Source organism: Psammomys obesus, unplaced genomic scaffold (assembly GCF_907164565.1).
Source record: "Psammomys obesus unplaced genomic scaffold, mPsaObe1.curated_primary_1811, whole genome shotgun sequence".
Classification (NCBI taxonomy): Eukaryota; Metazoa; Chordata; class Mammalia; order Rodentia; family Muridae; genus Psammomys; species Psammomys obesus.
This window is the reverse complement of record NW_026593286.1, coordinates 34686110-34700583: the sequence shown is the minus strand read 5'-3', so window position 1 is coordinate 34700583 and position 14474 is coordinate 34686110. Positions and strand designations below refer to the sequence as shown.

The following is a 14474-nucleotide window of genomic DNA, read 5'->3' as shown; positions in this document are numbered from 1 at the left end:
TCCTCCTCCTCCTCCTCCTCCTCCTCCTCCTCCTCCTCCCCCTCCTCTCCCTCCTCCTCCCCCTCCTTCTCCTCCTCCTCTGTACCGCTGGGACTGTACTAGGTCTAGTCTCTAAGAACCCTGAGAGTATGCTCTGTCTTAAAGATACAGCAGCCTGGAAAGGAATCTGCGCCAGGCCACAGTTAATATGTGCCTCACACCATCCCCGGCCTATACAGCACAAGACTGTGGAGACTGTGGCACAATAGGCATCTCTTCATCATGCGGCATCAGCTGGCATTACCTGGTAACCGCACACAGAAGGGCTCAGGCAGGCTGCGTGGACGTTTGCTGTGGAACAGTGCTTATCACACACGTGTCTTAGTGCCAGTGGAAGGGAGGACAGCAGGACTTGGCGGAGTCATTTGCTGAGACCTGGGCACCGCCGGCCCCACTGGGTGCTTTGTGATGACAGCTGGAGCAGAGGCAACCCCAGGCTTCCTAGAAGGTAGGCCTGGGGACAGCCGATCCCACGGTCTCTGTTTTCTAGACAGTTTGGCTCATTTGCAGGGCTGATGAATGGCGCTGCTGAAGGTGGCTGCTGAATGGCGCTCAGCTCCATCAGCAGCCGACAGCACTGGCCCAGAGTGCCTGCTCCTGAGGGGCCTCTCTGCCTTAATTACAGAGCCACCACGCTCAGCTAGTCAGTCTGGTCCCAGAAACTCCAAAGTCCTACCATCTGCGGGGCTCGGGAGCAGTCTAAATGGACGTTGGGATGAGGCAGGACACGCCCAGGTTGGCAGTTCAGTGACCTTAGATCATGATGCCGGCTACTAAAATGGGGGCGGGCACTTTCCTGTTGATGCCATCCAAAGGGAAACTGAGACCCAAGGAGATAAAATTACTAGCCAGGATCTCCCAGCCAATTCATGGTGGGAAGGGAGCCAAGAAAACAGTATTCAGTCTCTAGAAAGGCTGGACTGGAAAGATAATACTGTGATTTTTTTTTTTTAATGACCTTGTCCTTAGCTCACCAGGAGAGAGGAGGGTGCTTAAAAACAGAGATGTCACAAGGAAACGTTCTTAGGTGCAGAGGTGCAGGAGCCCCAAGACTTCCTTCCTGCTATGCAAAATCATTTCTCTCCGTCAGTCACCACACCCGTTCTCAAGACCTTCTGCTGGGCCACAGAACTCATGGGCCCTCTAAGCTGCAGCTTCCAGTTACGAATTGGCTTAACTAACAGCCTCCTCTGTCAGTCCAGCACCCTGGGAAGTGTTGGGCAGCCGAAGCATCCTGGCTCGTGTTGATTGCTCCAGGGAGAGGATAAATGATCAGGGTAGCACGAAGTTCGAGAACATCATTGTGCAGCTAGCCCCGCCCCCCGGAAACCCACAGAGTCCACCTCCTGTCAGTCTTTATCTGCTCCTCTCCTCTGCTTCTTTTTCTTCTGCTTCCTTTTTCCCCTCCTCTTTCTCATCTTCCTTTTAAGTTTTGAAACCTAGTCTCACTTAGCCCAGGCTAGCCTTAAACTCACTGAGGCAGATATCCAATGCTGTTGTGGGCTCACAGTTGCAAAGACAATGTCCTGTCTGGAGGCCTCATTTCATGGCACCCCTTACCCATCATCCTGCTTTAACTTCTTTCTGCCCTCTCTCTCGTGAACAAACATCTTGGCCATTTGAAAGAAATGCCAGTCACACAATAGTTGTATGCAGTGAGTTGTATGAGCTCAGACTGGCCATGGACTCATGATCCTCCTGCATTATAATCACAAATACTGAAAATGCAGATGCACACAACCACACTTACTCAATTCATCCATTTAAAAAAAAAAATCTTTCACCTCCTGGCTCTCTTCCCTTTCTCCTGCTTTTCTTTCATTGCTCTTTTTTTTTTTCTTTTTCTTTTTTTTTTTTTTTTACTGTTACTGTTTTGTTCTTATTTTCATTTTTCTATTACCTTGCTACATTTTGCTCTTAATTTCTACTGGTGAAACAAGTATGTTTTAAATTAAAACATACAGATGTATCCAATTATGTTTGGCCTATATCCTCTTTTAGCAATGCCCCATCACTGAAAAAAAAAAAAAAGAGTAAAAATTAAAATGACATTTTACAATGTATCCTTTCTGTCCTCCATCTGATATTTTTAAACAATTTTCTTCAGAGAGCTTTATGGATTGGGATTTTGGTTTTGTTGTTGTTTGATAATGGTTTCCTTCGACTCTCCCATCCCCCATAGGACTATGGCTGAGCCTTGGACCTCATGACTGCTAGGCCTTCGTTCTAGCACTGAGCTACAGCCCCAGCCACCGTTTATGGTTTCCGTTTACCCCAATAAATATTCATCCACAGCCTGAAATTCTACACCTAAGTCTTTAAGATATTCTGTCATGATAACACTTCTCATGGTGACTTTTTTATGACGATTGTTCCATCAAACTGTTTTGCTTTTACACACTTCCTCAAAGAGACAGTTTTACACTATGTGAAGAGGAAGTGGGGGTCTTGTCATTTTCAAAGTCTTTTTTGACAGCTTAAATCAAGAATGTCTGCAAACTCTAATCTTTTCCACACTTGCCTATCCTAGTGGATCTGTCTCAACGTAAACTTTGTGAGTTAAGTAAACTAAACCAACTGATGAGATAAAACCATCACAAAAGAAAGCACTTTTTAAAAAATTGTAGGACCCAATATGTAGGATACTCAATAGAGAGAGTTCATATAAAAATCAAGTATCTGTGTACCACAGTTGTTAAAGTTACAGAAAAATAAGACAAGATTAAAATTCATAAATTTAAAACAAAACAAAGCAAAAAAAAAAAAAATCACTAAAACCTATTCCAGAGAGCTGCGGTTGACCCTAAAACACTCATTTGCTTAATTTGACAAATGAGGAGCCAAGATTCAGGGACTATTGACTGAGCAGCAATAAATGTCTGCTTACTTGTACAACCACTCTGGAAATCAATCTGGTCCTTTCTCAGACAACTAGGAATAGTGCTTCCTCAAGATCCAGCCATACCACTCCTAGGCATATATCCAAAAGATGCTCAAATACACAATAAGGACATTTGCTCAACCATGTTTGTAGCAGCTTTATTTGTAATAGCCAGAAGCTGGAAACAGCCCAGATGCCCCTCAACTGAAGAATGGATGCAGAAATTGTGGTACATCTACACAATGGAATATTACTCAGCAACGAAAAATTAGGAAATCATGAAATTTGAAGGTAAATGGCGGGACCTGGAAAGGATCATCCTGAGTGAGCTGTCCCAAAAGCAGAAAGACACACACAGTATATACTCACTCATATAGACATGTAATATAGGATAAACCTACTAAAATCTGTACATCTAAAGAAACTAACCAAGAGAGAGGACTCTGACTAAAATGCTCAATCCCCATCCTGAAAGGCAAAGAGGAAGGATATCAGAAGAAGAAGAAAACAGGAAACAAGCTAGGAACCTGCCACAGAGGGCCTCTGAAAGGCTCTGCCCTGCAGACTATCAAAGCAGACGCTGAGACTTATGGCCAACTGTTGGGCAGTGTGCATGGAATCTTATGAAAAAAGTGGAAAATAGTAAGATCTGGAGAGAACAGGAACTCCACAAGGAGAGCAACAGAACCAGAAAATTTTAACACAGGGGTCTTCCCAGAGACTCATACTCCAACCAAGTACCAGGCATGGAGATAACCTAGAACCCCTGCACAGATATAGCCCATGGCAGTTTAGTGTCCAAGTGGGTTCCATAGTAATGGGAAGAGGGACTGCCTCTGACATAATCTGATCACCTCCCCTGAGGGGGGAGCAGCCTTACCAGGCCACAGAAGATGACAATGCAGCCACTCCTGATGATATCTGATAGACTAAGATCAGAAGGAAGGAGAGGAGGACCTCCTCTATCAGTGGACTTGGGGAGGGGCATGCATGAAGCAGGGGAAGGGAGGGTAGGATTAGGAGGGGAGGAGGGAGGGGCTTATGGGGGGATACAAAGTGAATAAACTGTAATTAATAAAAAAAATTTTAATCTTAAAAAAAATAAATGTCTGCTTATTTGGGGTTCTTGAACATTTCTGGCTTAAGTGTCACAGGTTCCCCATTAAGCAAATATTACTGTACCCATTTTACAGTCAAGGACAGTTGGGTCATAGGAAGATGAAGACAGAAGCTAAGAGCAAAGCTATATGTGCATCCCAGATTTCCAAAGATCAGTTTCAGTCTTCTCCTATATAGTGCTTATGAAACCTATTTAAACCAGATGCCATATTTAAAGTATATATGCAAAATTCAGTACTTGATCGAAGGCCCTTGGCCAAAAGCCAGACTTCAGAAGAAAACTGTTGCTAACATTAGCAACTAAAATGCTATGCTCATCTCAGTGGCCCCAAGAAATAAGTACTTAGAAGCTACAAAGTATCTAAAATCTTAGTTTCTCTCGATTGCTAGTGACTGTTCTACTTATTAAAATTGAAGGTGCCCACTTCCTAGCCTTGTGGCCTTCAGTATCCTTAAATCTAGACTCAGTTAAGAAGGCCATTTCACATGTGTAGAAATAAATGACAGTATTTTGGTGTGACTAAAGCCTAAAACCACTGAAAATGACGAGCAGTTCCACTCACTGTGAGGACAGGTGTGTCGTTTAGTTACACTGACCTTGTAGCTTCTCACTGTTCTGTAAAGCTCTGCAGCGGAAACAAAAGCCTGTTTTAAAGGCTGCTTTAAGCAAGGTTACTTCTGTCAGCTCTGATACCTAAGTTCCTGCCCAAATATCTGAACTAACCTATCAAACAGGGACAAGCTGAATCCAAGTCCTCTAAAGCTGGGGCTCTTGCCTCGAGATGTAGCCCACTTCCCTAGCTCAAAGCCCTGGGTTTGATCCTGAGCACCACAGAAACCAGGTGTGGCAGCACAGGCCTGCAATGCCAGCGCTCAAGGGGTAGAGAATCTCAAGTTCAAGATCATCCTCAGCTATACATCAGGTTCAAGGCCAGCCTAGGCTACATGAGGCCTTGTTAAAAAGGATGAAGAAAAGAGAGAGAAAGGGAGCCAGGAATGGTAGTACAGGCCTTTGATCTCAAAACTCAGGAAGCAGAGGCAGGAGAATCTCTGTGCGTTTAAGGTAGCCTGGGCTACACAACAAGCCACAGGGCAGTCAGGACTACACAGGGACCCTGTCAAAAGAGAGAGAAGGAAGAAAAGGATAAGAAGGAGGAGAGAGGGAAAGATAGGAAGGGAAAGATCGAGGGATTCTAAATCAGATGATCAACTGTCACATGAGTTATGAAGGATCAAGGCTAAGTCAATAGCTACTAGGGTCCTCACAACCAGCTGAGACCTGTATTCCACTGGACAGCAAACCCAGCAACAACTTGTGCCTTGTTGTTTGAGGTTTTTTATTATTTTTTTATTTTATTTACTTTGGCGTTCTGCCTCCATTTATGTCTGTGTGAGTGTGTCAGAGCCCCTGGAACTGGAATTACAGAGAGTTGTGAACTGTCATGTGGGTGCTGGGAGTTGAACCTGGGGCCTTTGGAAGGGCAGACAGTGCTCTTCACTGCCAAGCTATCTCTCCGGCCCAATTGTTTGGGTTGTTTGTTTGTTTTTGGTTGTTTTTGTGGTTTTTTTCCTGGTTCTTTGTTGTTGTTTGTTTTTTGAGACAGGGTCTCACTCCGCAGCCCTGGCTGACACGGCGCTCACTATGTTGAGCAGGATGACCTCAGACTCAGAGAGGTCCCACCTGACTCTGTTCCCTAAGCACTGAGGTTCAAAGTAAGCCCTACCACACCCTATTCAGACAGTGACTTTCTGGCAATCAAACAAAGACGCTGAGAACTCTTCCAAAGACAAGCTGTCAGGCAAGAGGGGACAGCACAGACAGAGCCCAAGAAGTGGAAGAGTGAGGAATTGCTTCTGGAAGTGCTGTGGCTTAAATTGTTAGGTACACCTTGGCAAGTAATAAAGTTTTTGTGGCTTTGCTTCTTAATTTGCCAGAAGACTCTCTTCTTAGAAATAGTTGCAATATCACCCTCATGTTAACCATCAAATATCCAGTCAGCATTCAGTTTTCACCAGTTTATTTTATAAATGTATATCTTTGCTTGTTGCAATCCGAATCAAAGTGTTCCCCGACTGCTTGGGTGAGTGTTAAATCTCTTTAATCTACACGCTTACACTTGCTCTCCCCCACACCCCGACTCATCCCATCTTGCAACTGATACTCTTTGTAAAATCGGGTAATCTTATAGGTTGTTTTTTTTTTTTTCAATATCCTGCATATTTAGCTTTTTACTTTAAAAATAACTTTATCAAGTTAGAAAGAGAGCATCTCAGACCTCAGCAATATTTCATCCATGTCGTGTGCCACCGAAACCATCCAGGTTCTCACCGTGAAGTCCTTGCTGTTCCTGGATACGCATTTGTCTACAAAACACTGCCGGGACCGTGCACTTTTCCACCAAAGCAGGGAGGTCATGGATCCCGGAGACCCCAGAGGCCTCACTTCAACTTACAGATCAGTTTACTTTCTGGAATGAGGCAGGTACAAATTAACTTCTAAAATACCATGCCTGTGAATCAGTGAACGCAATGAGCCTCGCAAGTCTCAGACCCCTCCTCCGAGTATCCAGGACAAGTACTGTTGGTCAGAGGTGGTGAGATGCTGTCATTACTACACCAGCCCCTCTCCTATTCGGTTCATTTATTTCCTTACCTCTTGTCTTCCTACCTAACAGGAACTCTGTGCTTCAATAAGCCCCTCCTCCTCTAACCCCTTCACCTGAGAAGTACACCCTGTCACTCGCCTCCAACTGCTACCAAAGCGTTCCTCCCTAAGGAGCAGCTGGACCTTCTCTGGCTCGCTAAAGCCTTTCCCAAAGGCTCTATGGCTGAACTGTAGCCTACAGTCAGTATCCCAAACGTAGCCTAAACCTGCCAAGATTAGATGAGGGTCTTCCATGCTGAAGGCATCCACACTAGTGCTACACCTAGACCCTGATCACCAAGGAAGGAAGGGTCTCCTGTGACAGTGGCCCTGTCTCAGGGATCATAAGGACTAAGAATGTATTGCCTGGGATTAAGCCCATCCCACTGTGACTCCCAGACTCAGAGGCCCCAAATCAATCCCTCATCTCTGGGTTTTCATCTTTCTTCAAAATGCAATGACAGTCACAACTCTGACGTGATATGCCATTGGAATTAAATCACACTTAAAGAGTTCCATCTCACTTCTAGCCCTCCATCTAGTTCTAACTAACTCATCACGCCTGCTCTCAGCCGTCATTATACACTGAAGAACGGAGGCTTTGGGTGTGGAGAGGTGCGTGACCTAAGTTCCACCACTCTGATTGCTCTGTTGTGAGCACAGTGCAGTGGCCAGGGTCAGACGGGGTGAGACCAGTTGAAGGTGGCTACAAGGGTTCAGGTGGAGATGTGGCCAGACAGCAAGTGAAAAGCAGAAGCAAAGGTTAGATGGCACCGTTAGAGACTGTGTACTAAAATACCCAAAAAGGCTTACTGCTTCAAGGAGTGAGTTCTTCTAAAGAATGTGGATTTAAAGAACTATGGGAATGTATATTTATTTTCACTGACATTGAATACAAGCCTCTTCAGGAACCTGAAACCATTTAACCTTGTTGCCCGCAGAACCAAACTACGGCCCATGTGCACATACACACATCACAGCCACACGCATGGGAGACACGGTAAAGCAAAACTCCATTAGAAGGACTGAGCCCCAAGAGGAACAGGGCAGAGCTCAGGCACTGCCAAGACACCCAGTTCAACGTCTCATTTGACAAAGAGGAACCTAGGACCCACAGACAAGTCTGACCTCCAAGTGTTGGCTAATCATACACCATTCCCCTTGACTTATGCCCACAACACAGATTCCCTCATCCCACCCTCCCCCACCTTCCACAATCAGAGTCAGAACACCTCTACCAGATGGCGCTTGCAACCCACTGTCACCTGCTCAGAGGCAATGTGTGAGGTAAAGGCCAGGTCTAACCCTGGCTTACACACGGCCAACAGGCTCCAGTACAGACTTAACCCATATGAGCCAAACCAGTTCAGTGTCACTGTCAAACCTCGGGTGAGCAGAGGCAAGAGAGGAGTCTACATGTGACTGTGTGCACAGACTTACCCGGATGGTCCGTTTCCAGTCAATATTTAAGAGCACCCTTCTGGTTCTCAAAGGGCCCCGCGTTAGATGAAAGTGACCTGGTCACGAAAGTCTATGTAACTCCCAAGCATTTTTAAATGTTTGCATGCGTGATAGGTCAGGAAGGAAAAACAAAAAGTGAACCAGTCACCAGGACTTTTCATGTACAAAGAAACTTTCAAATGATATTAACTAGCAGGTCCTTAAAATAACTATAGCAAACACCGTAAAAGATTCTAACTACATGTAATTCATCTCTTGGGAGTGGGGCTGCTCATGTGCCACAGCATATGTGCACAGGTCAGAGGGCGACTTGCAGGACTCAGTTCTCTCCTTCTACCACACAGGTCCCCGGGACTGGTGGCAAGCACCTCGCCCAGCGAGCAATCCTCCCAGCGCCATTTTTTTTCTACGCTTTGTTTTAAGATTATTTATTATATAATGTTGTGTTTACATATACACCTGCACGCCAGAAGAGGGCACCAGATTCCATTATAGATGGTTGTGAGCCACTATGTGGTTGCTGGGAATTGAACTCATGACCTCTGGAAGAGCAGCCAGTGCTCTTAACCTCTGAGCTATCTCTCCAGACCCCCAGTGCCATTTTTTTTAAGCACTGGCTTCAAGCTGAAATTTTCTTCGGCAGGTATGGAAAGAGATGTTGTGTCCGGCTTTATTTATATAGTTGGGGGAGGACACACGCGTGCATGCACCACACAGACATGAGGAGATCAGAGGGCGACTCTGTGGGGCTGGCTCTCTCCTGGCCTCTCCGTGGCTTCCTGCGAGCTAACTCAAGCCTCATGCAGCAAGCGGCTTTACAGGTGAGTCGGGCCATCTCACTGGCCCTCTAAGTGCCATGCCTTAAACAACTTTGCAGAGTACAGGATCATCAGATGTCTGGCTGATAGGAATTCATGAGGGGCTGGCCAGGTGGCTCAGTGGGTAAAACGTGCTCACCTTCAAGCCTGGTGCCTGAAGTGTGAGCCTCAAAACCCTCATGGTGGAAGGCAAGAAAAGATACTCACAGCTCTCTGACCCCCACATATGTAGGAACACAACACACAAACACACACATCAAAAACAAAAACAAAAAATAAACAACTAAAAATTTTTAAGTGTAAAAAAAGTTGAAAAATTTACACTAGTATAACTTTTTAAAGTAATTTACCATTACGTTATAAATGTATACGTTAACATATCATATTGATGTTGCTGAAAGATGAACCATTTTCCAGATGTCTCAGCCCCATGTCTTTGTATAAGAACTGTGCGTTTTTGAATTTATGTTTACTCTCTACTCAGAATAGCAGAAGTGAAAGTTAAAGTGTTCTTTTAAGAGAGGAGACTCTGTCTAATCAGGGCTGGACTTTTTTTTTTTTTTTTAAAGGAGTATGCCACCAAGCCTAGCTTTTTTTTTCTTTTTTTCTTTTCTTTTTGTTTTTTTGTTTTGTTTTGTTTTTAGATTTATTTATTTTATGTATATGAGTCTCTGTTTCCATGTACACCAGAAGAGGGAATCAGATTTCATTACAGATGGTTGTGAATCACCAGGTGGTTGCTGGGAATTGAACTCAGGACCTCTGGAAGAGCAGCCAGTGCTCTTGACCACTGAGCCATCTCTCCAGCCCAGGAGCTGGATTTTTTTTTTATCCTGAAGCAGACAGTAAAGTATTTAAGGGAAGCATAACTTTATTTAGAAAAGTCCTTGGTCTAGAAAACAGGTATCAGCTATGTACATCATTCAGGATACTGACATTATCACAAAGGATAGTCTGTACCGGCTAAACAGAGGCTTTAAAGGAAGCACATCAAGATGCCACAAGGAGTTATCTCTACTGTCAAACTCTTCTTCATCTGCTTGGCTGGCTTCCTGATTTCCTAAGGTGACCAGACACTGAAGATGATTACAGGTTCCCATGTTACACAAAAACAAATAAGTAATTAAGAAAAGAATTGACATGGTACCAACACATCATTTGCTGGGTACAGAGGTTAGTGAGACAAGCCAGGTAGAGGCAAAGCAGGCACAGAGACCTCACTGCAGGTCCTCAACTGACAGAGGGGGGTCTGACCCCATGCTGGGAGTGTGGACAGTGCTACCTCTCCAGAGCCTCCCCAGAGCTAAGAGAAGAGACTGAGCTCTCTACGTGCTGCTGCCATTTCAACTGTGGAGAGTACAGCCTGGGGCTCAGAGCCCCATCTGTGTCATCAGCCGCCAGGGGAGGACACTGTGCCTAGTCACTCTCAGGGTGTGTGACCTGAGCAGGTCCCTAGCCTCCCTGTCCTGTTTTCTCAACTGTGAAGTAGGAGTGACACCATCTACCTCCTAGTGTGACTCTGAGGATTAAAGGAGATGATTCACTGCCAAGGCCAAGCACACAGGAAGACCACGATCAACACAAGCCACTGTTATGCACAGGCCGTGAAATATCAGCCGTCAAGTACACTCCCAAAACCGTATCACTGGGTCACAAGCAACCAGAACAGAGTCCAAATGTCAAATTTGTCTTTTTTCTCCTTCACTCCTATAGCTTATACAGTGTTGGCTTGCAATCCAGTTCATAGAGGGTAGCTGAAAATACAGAATAGCTGGATTAAAAAAAAAAAAATTCCAAAGTCCCCACACGGCAGCCAGAAATCCTGCTTTCAAAGTGTCAGGATTTCTAGTCTCTGGTCACTGCCACGGCTGCCAGACAGTGCTTTGGCAAGGAGGTGGCTGACTGGAGTGTGAGCTAGGACTTGGCGAGGAGACACCAAACCATAAGGCCTCCAGGCGGGAAGCTCCAAAGGGCCAACTGCTGAAGCAGTTTGTCTACCAGACTCTTCCTGAGAAATGGAGCCATTCTACTGTCATTAGGAAACTCACATCAGAAAAGCAGACCTTTCAAATGATGGATGAGGCCCCTTCCAGCCTTTGCAACTTTGAAAAGGAAAAACTGAAGGAAAGAGCCAGACTGACATAGCAGTGCACAAAAACGTCTGTAGTGCTCTACCTGTATACATAAGAAATGCACCCTAAAAGTCCAAAGAGAAATCCAATTGCAAAGGGCTCTATGACTATTATTATAATGTAAACACATTGCATTGTATGTGATGAAACCTTCTTCAACCTTATGATTATCTCTCAGTTCTCCCAAGGCGTAAACAAATGTCTTCATGTCCACCTATGAGGAAATGGTTATATTACTATATTAATTACATGCTTAAAGAACAATGTTGCAGAGGGCAAGCAACCAATTCCTCCAGTTGCTAGGAATTGTCGAAGCTTTTTGCCACCACATGCTAGGAAAGCCCCTCAGTCCTGGGCAAACTAAAATGGTCCCAAAAATATTGCCAGAAAGAAAACAACAGCAACAAAAGAATGACAGAAAGACAGACTTGCAAATGCAGAAGTCCTAAGTGTTGAGCTTGACTGTAGCACTAGCTCCCAGTTCCTTCGCACAGTAGAAGACTAAAACCACAGCAGCCTCTCCCTTCCCCCTTACTTTGTAATTTTCCCAAAACAGCTTTTAAAAGGCATATCCCTTCTCTTGCCTGGCTCAGAGATCACTGAAGAACTGGCTGTTGACGTAGTGACCACTGCCCCCAGCCCGGTCCAGCCTTCGGGGGTGATCACCTCTCACTTCACCAACATCCAGAGGCAAAGCAAGACAAATTACGACGCAAGTTATCAGTGACAAGAATGTGTCCTCAAACCAAAAGAATCAAAGAGCTGTAGCCAAGGGCCGGGAACCGCCTTACAAATATTAGGCCGAGATGGCAGCCCCCCCCCCCTTGATAGAGAACAAGCTGCTCCACCACAAACTAAAGCAGGGATCACAGGCAGGTGCAAGATGAGGGGGCGAAGCTCTTCCAGGAGGAGCTTAATCAAGGGGTCCTTATCCTGAGTAGATGAGGTTAAGAGCTGGCTTCTAAGAAGTAAGTTTCAAACAAACAAACAAAAAAAAGTAAGACTATATAAGGCAGGAGAAACGTACTTCCTGGACCTAAAGAAACACTGAAACCATCTTCGCTAACCACTGCACCCACCCCGCCCTACCACCGCCCCACCCAGTCTTCCTCTGGCTTTGTCCCAAAATAGACTGGTGGTTTTTAGGTGTTCTCCAGTCACAGAACTCCTCAGTGCCTTCTGTGTGCCGGGAGACTGGAGTCAAATGAAGGTTATACCTCTTTCTCCCCCGTGGAAACAAAGAGGGTGTGTTTAGAAACATTTGCAAAGATAAACATCTCTGAAAGTCCTTCTCTGATAAGCCCGAGACCGTCCCTCGCTGCTGAGCCCAGTTGCACACTCTTCACCAGGTTTGATGCATATTCGGAGAAAGAGCCTCATATCCCGCTTTAACTCATCTACTGAAAGGAAGGGGGCATCTACCTCAGGGCCTCAAGCTTTCTGCAAGTACAGGAGCCCAGGAGGTGGACACCAACAGCTGAGGATCTTGAGGAAGACTTGCTTGCCTCTCCGGGTCCGCTGTTTTTACTTAAACAATAAGGACTTTAGGATAGATGGCTAGCATCTTCCTAAGTAAGATGCTGCACGGAATTCTCGCATAGATAACCTAACAATGCCTACTGGAACCAGGTCTGTACTCTGCAGATTTGGGGATTTACAAAGTATAAGAATGTGTGCCAGCAACGCTGACCTGACCCAGACACACGACAGTGTGCAGCTTAAAACAAGCAAATGTCTAACAGTTGGCAAAAATGGTGAACAAAGGGTAGAGAAAATCCTAATATCAATTTACAAGCCCTTGAAACGCTCAGGAGCCAATGAGGAGGGGCAGGTTCGCACAATTAACAGCTGCTCTCCCTGCTAAATTTAACAGAGTTTTTTAAACTCGGTGACTTCTGGAAGGGGCGGGGGAGGGGAAGAGAAGGGGGCTGTAGATACGTCCGAAGAGCAAGCTGAGGTCACTTCAATCTCAAGGGGCAAAAACAAATCCTTGTGGTTCACTACCGCAGGCGGAGCGTTTCGGCTGCAGGACGCTCTGGCCGGACACTAAGTAGCAAGAGACCGGAGGCGTCCTCTTAAAGAAGTTTGAGCGGTTTAATCCTGGGGCTGGCCTGGTGGCCATGTGTCAAAGTCGAGACCGCCTCCCTGCTCGTCAGGCCCCCCAAAGTGTTCATTTCAGTGTGCACGAATAAACCGAGAAGTGGAGGAGCACCTAAAGAGCCACGAAGAGATGTTTTGGGTTTTTTTTTTTTTTGTCTCGCAACTTGGTTGGGCTTCTGTGAGTGTCAGTGTCCAGGACATGTAGCCAAGACTGTCAATCGGATTCAGTAAATAATCTCATTGCTTCTAGCCGAACTCCGGGGCAGCCCTGAGTAACGTCTCGGCCAGAGAAGCAACAAAGCTGACGAGCACCGGCGCCTGCGAGCTCACCCTGGGACCTGACTTCACCTCCCCCGGGGAGACCGGGGCCGAGAGAGCGCGCGTCCCTCCGCACCCTCAACCCCGCGCCCCACACCCGCCCCCCGGGCAACTAAAGGGGAAGTCAGGGCGTCCCATCCCACCGACGAGACAGCGGGGCGCACGGGAACGGGGATCCGGGCCAGCCTCACGCGTGCCGCGGGAGAGGTCCAGGGCTGCGAACCTCCCCCGCGCCCTCCACCTTCCTCCTCCCCCTGCCCCCGCCGACAACCTGGCCCCGGGGTGAGTGCGCAGCGCGGCCCGAGGCTCCCCACCTCCCCCGGGACGGCCACGGCCCGCGTCCCCCGCGCACGGCGGCCACTCCCGCACCCCGCCGACCCTCTCCAGCCGCGAACGGCCCGGGGCTGGGGGGCTGGGGAGGAGGGGGAGGACCGCGCCGGAGCCGAGCCCCGAGGCCGGCCGGGCACGCTCGCGGCCGCGCGTCCACAGCACCGGGGCGCGCCCCGCCGCGCCCCCCTCGCCCCGCGCCCGGGCGCCCCTACCTGGTCGCAGAGTTTGAGCACTGCCATTCTTCCGCTCCCGCGCGCGCGCGCGCATCCAGGTCCCCGCTCCGCAGATGTCACGCCGGGAGCTGGGGAAACGGAAGGGACCGGCCGGGGATGGGGTGGGGGGGAGAGACGGAGGAAGCGCCGGGAGCCCGGCTCCCGAAGGTGACGGCCCGCCCACCGCTCCGCCGCCCGAGCCCGGCCCCGGCTCTCGGGATCCGCAGCCCGGCCCGCCCGCCCGCCTTGCTACAGGAAGTGCCGGCCGCTGCCAGCTGGGCCGCCACTGACATCACCGCGCGCTGCTCGCGCCGCCCGGGCCGACGCTGCCTCCTGCCGCCCGCAGGGGCTCCTCGCAGCCCCGCGGCCCCTGCGCCCTCCCGCACCTGCCCGTGGCTTCTTCGCCCCACGCCGGAGGAG

General features: G+C 47.7%; 1 protein-coding gene across 2 annotated transcripts in view; it reads right to left on the bottom strand.

Annotated features, from left to right (window-relative positions):
• The window catches only part of Ankrd44 (ankyrin repeat domain 44), a 267140-nt gene extending 252880 nt beyond the window's left edge, over positions 1-14260 (bottom strand). For both annotated transcript variants that reach the window (XM_055616616.1, XM_055616615.1), the window contains exon 1: positions 14055-14260. In XM_055616616.1, the coding sequence (XP_055472591.1) occupies positions 14055-14081 (27 nt within the window). In that variant the 5' untranslated portion in view covers positions 14082-14260. The remainder of the gene's footprint in view (positions 1-14054) is intronic.
• Between the last annotated feature and the right edge of the window lie 214 nt (positions 14261-14474).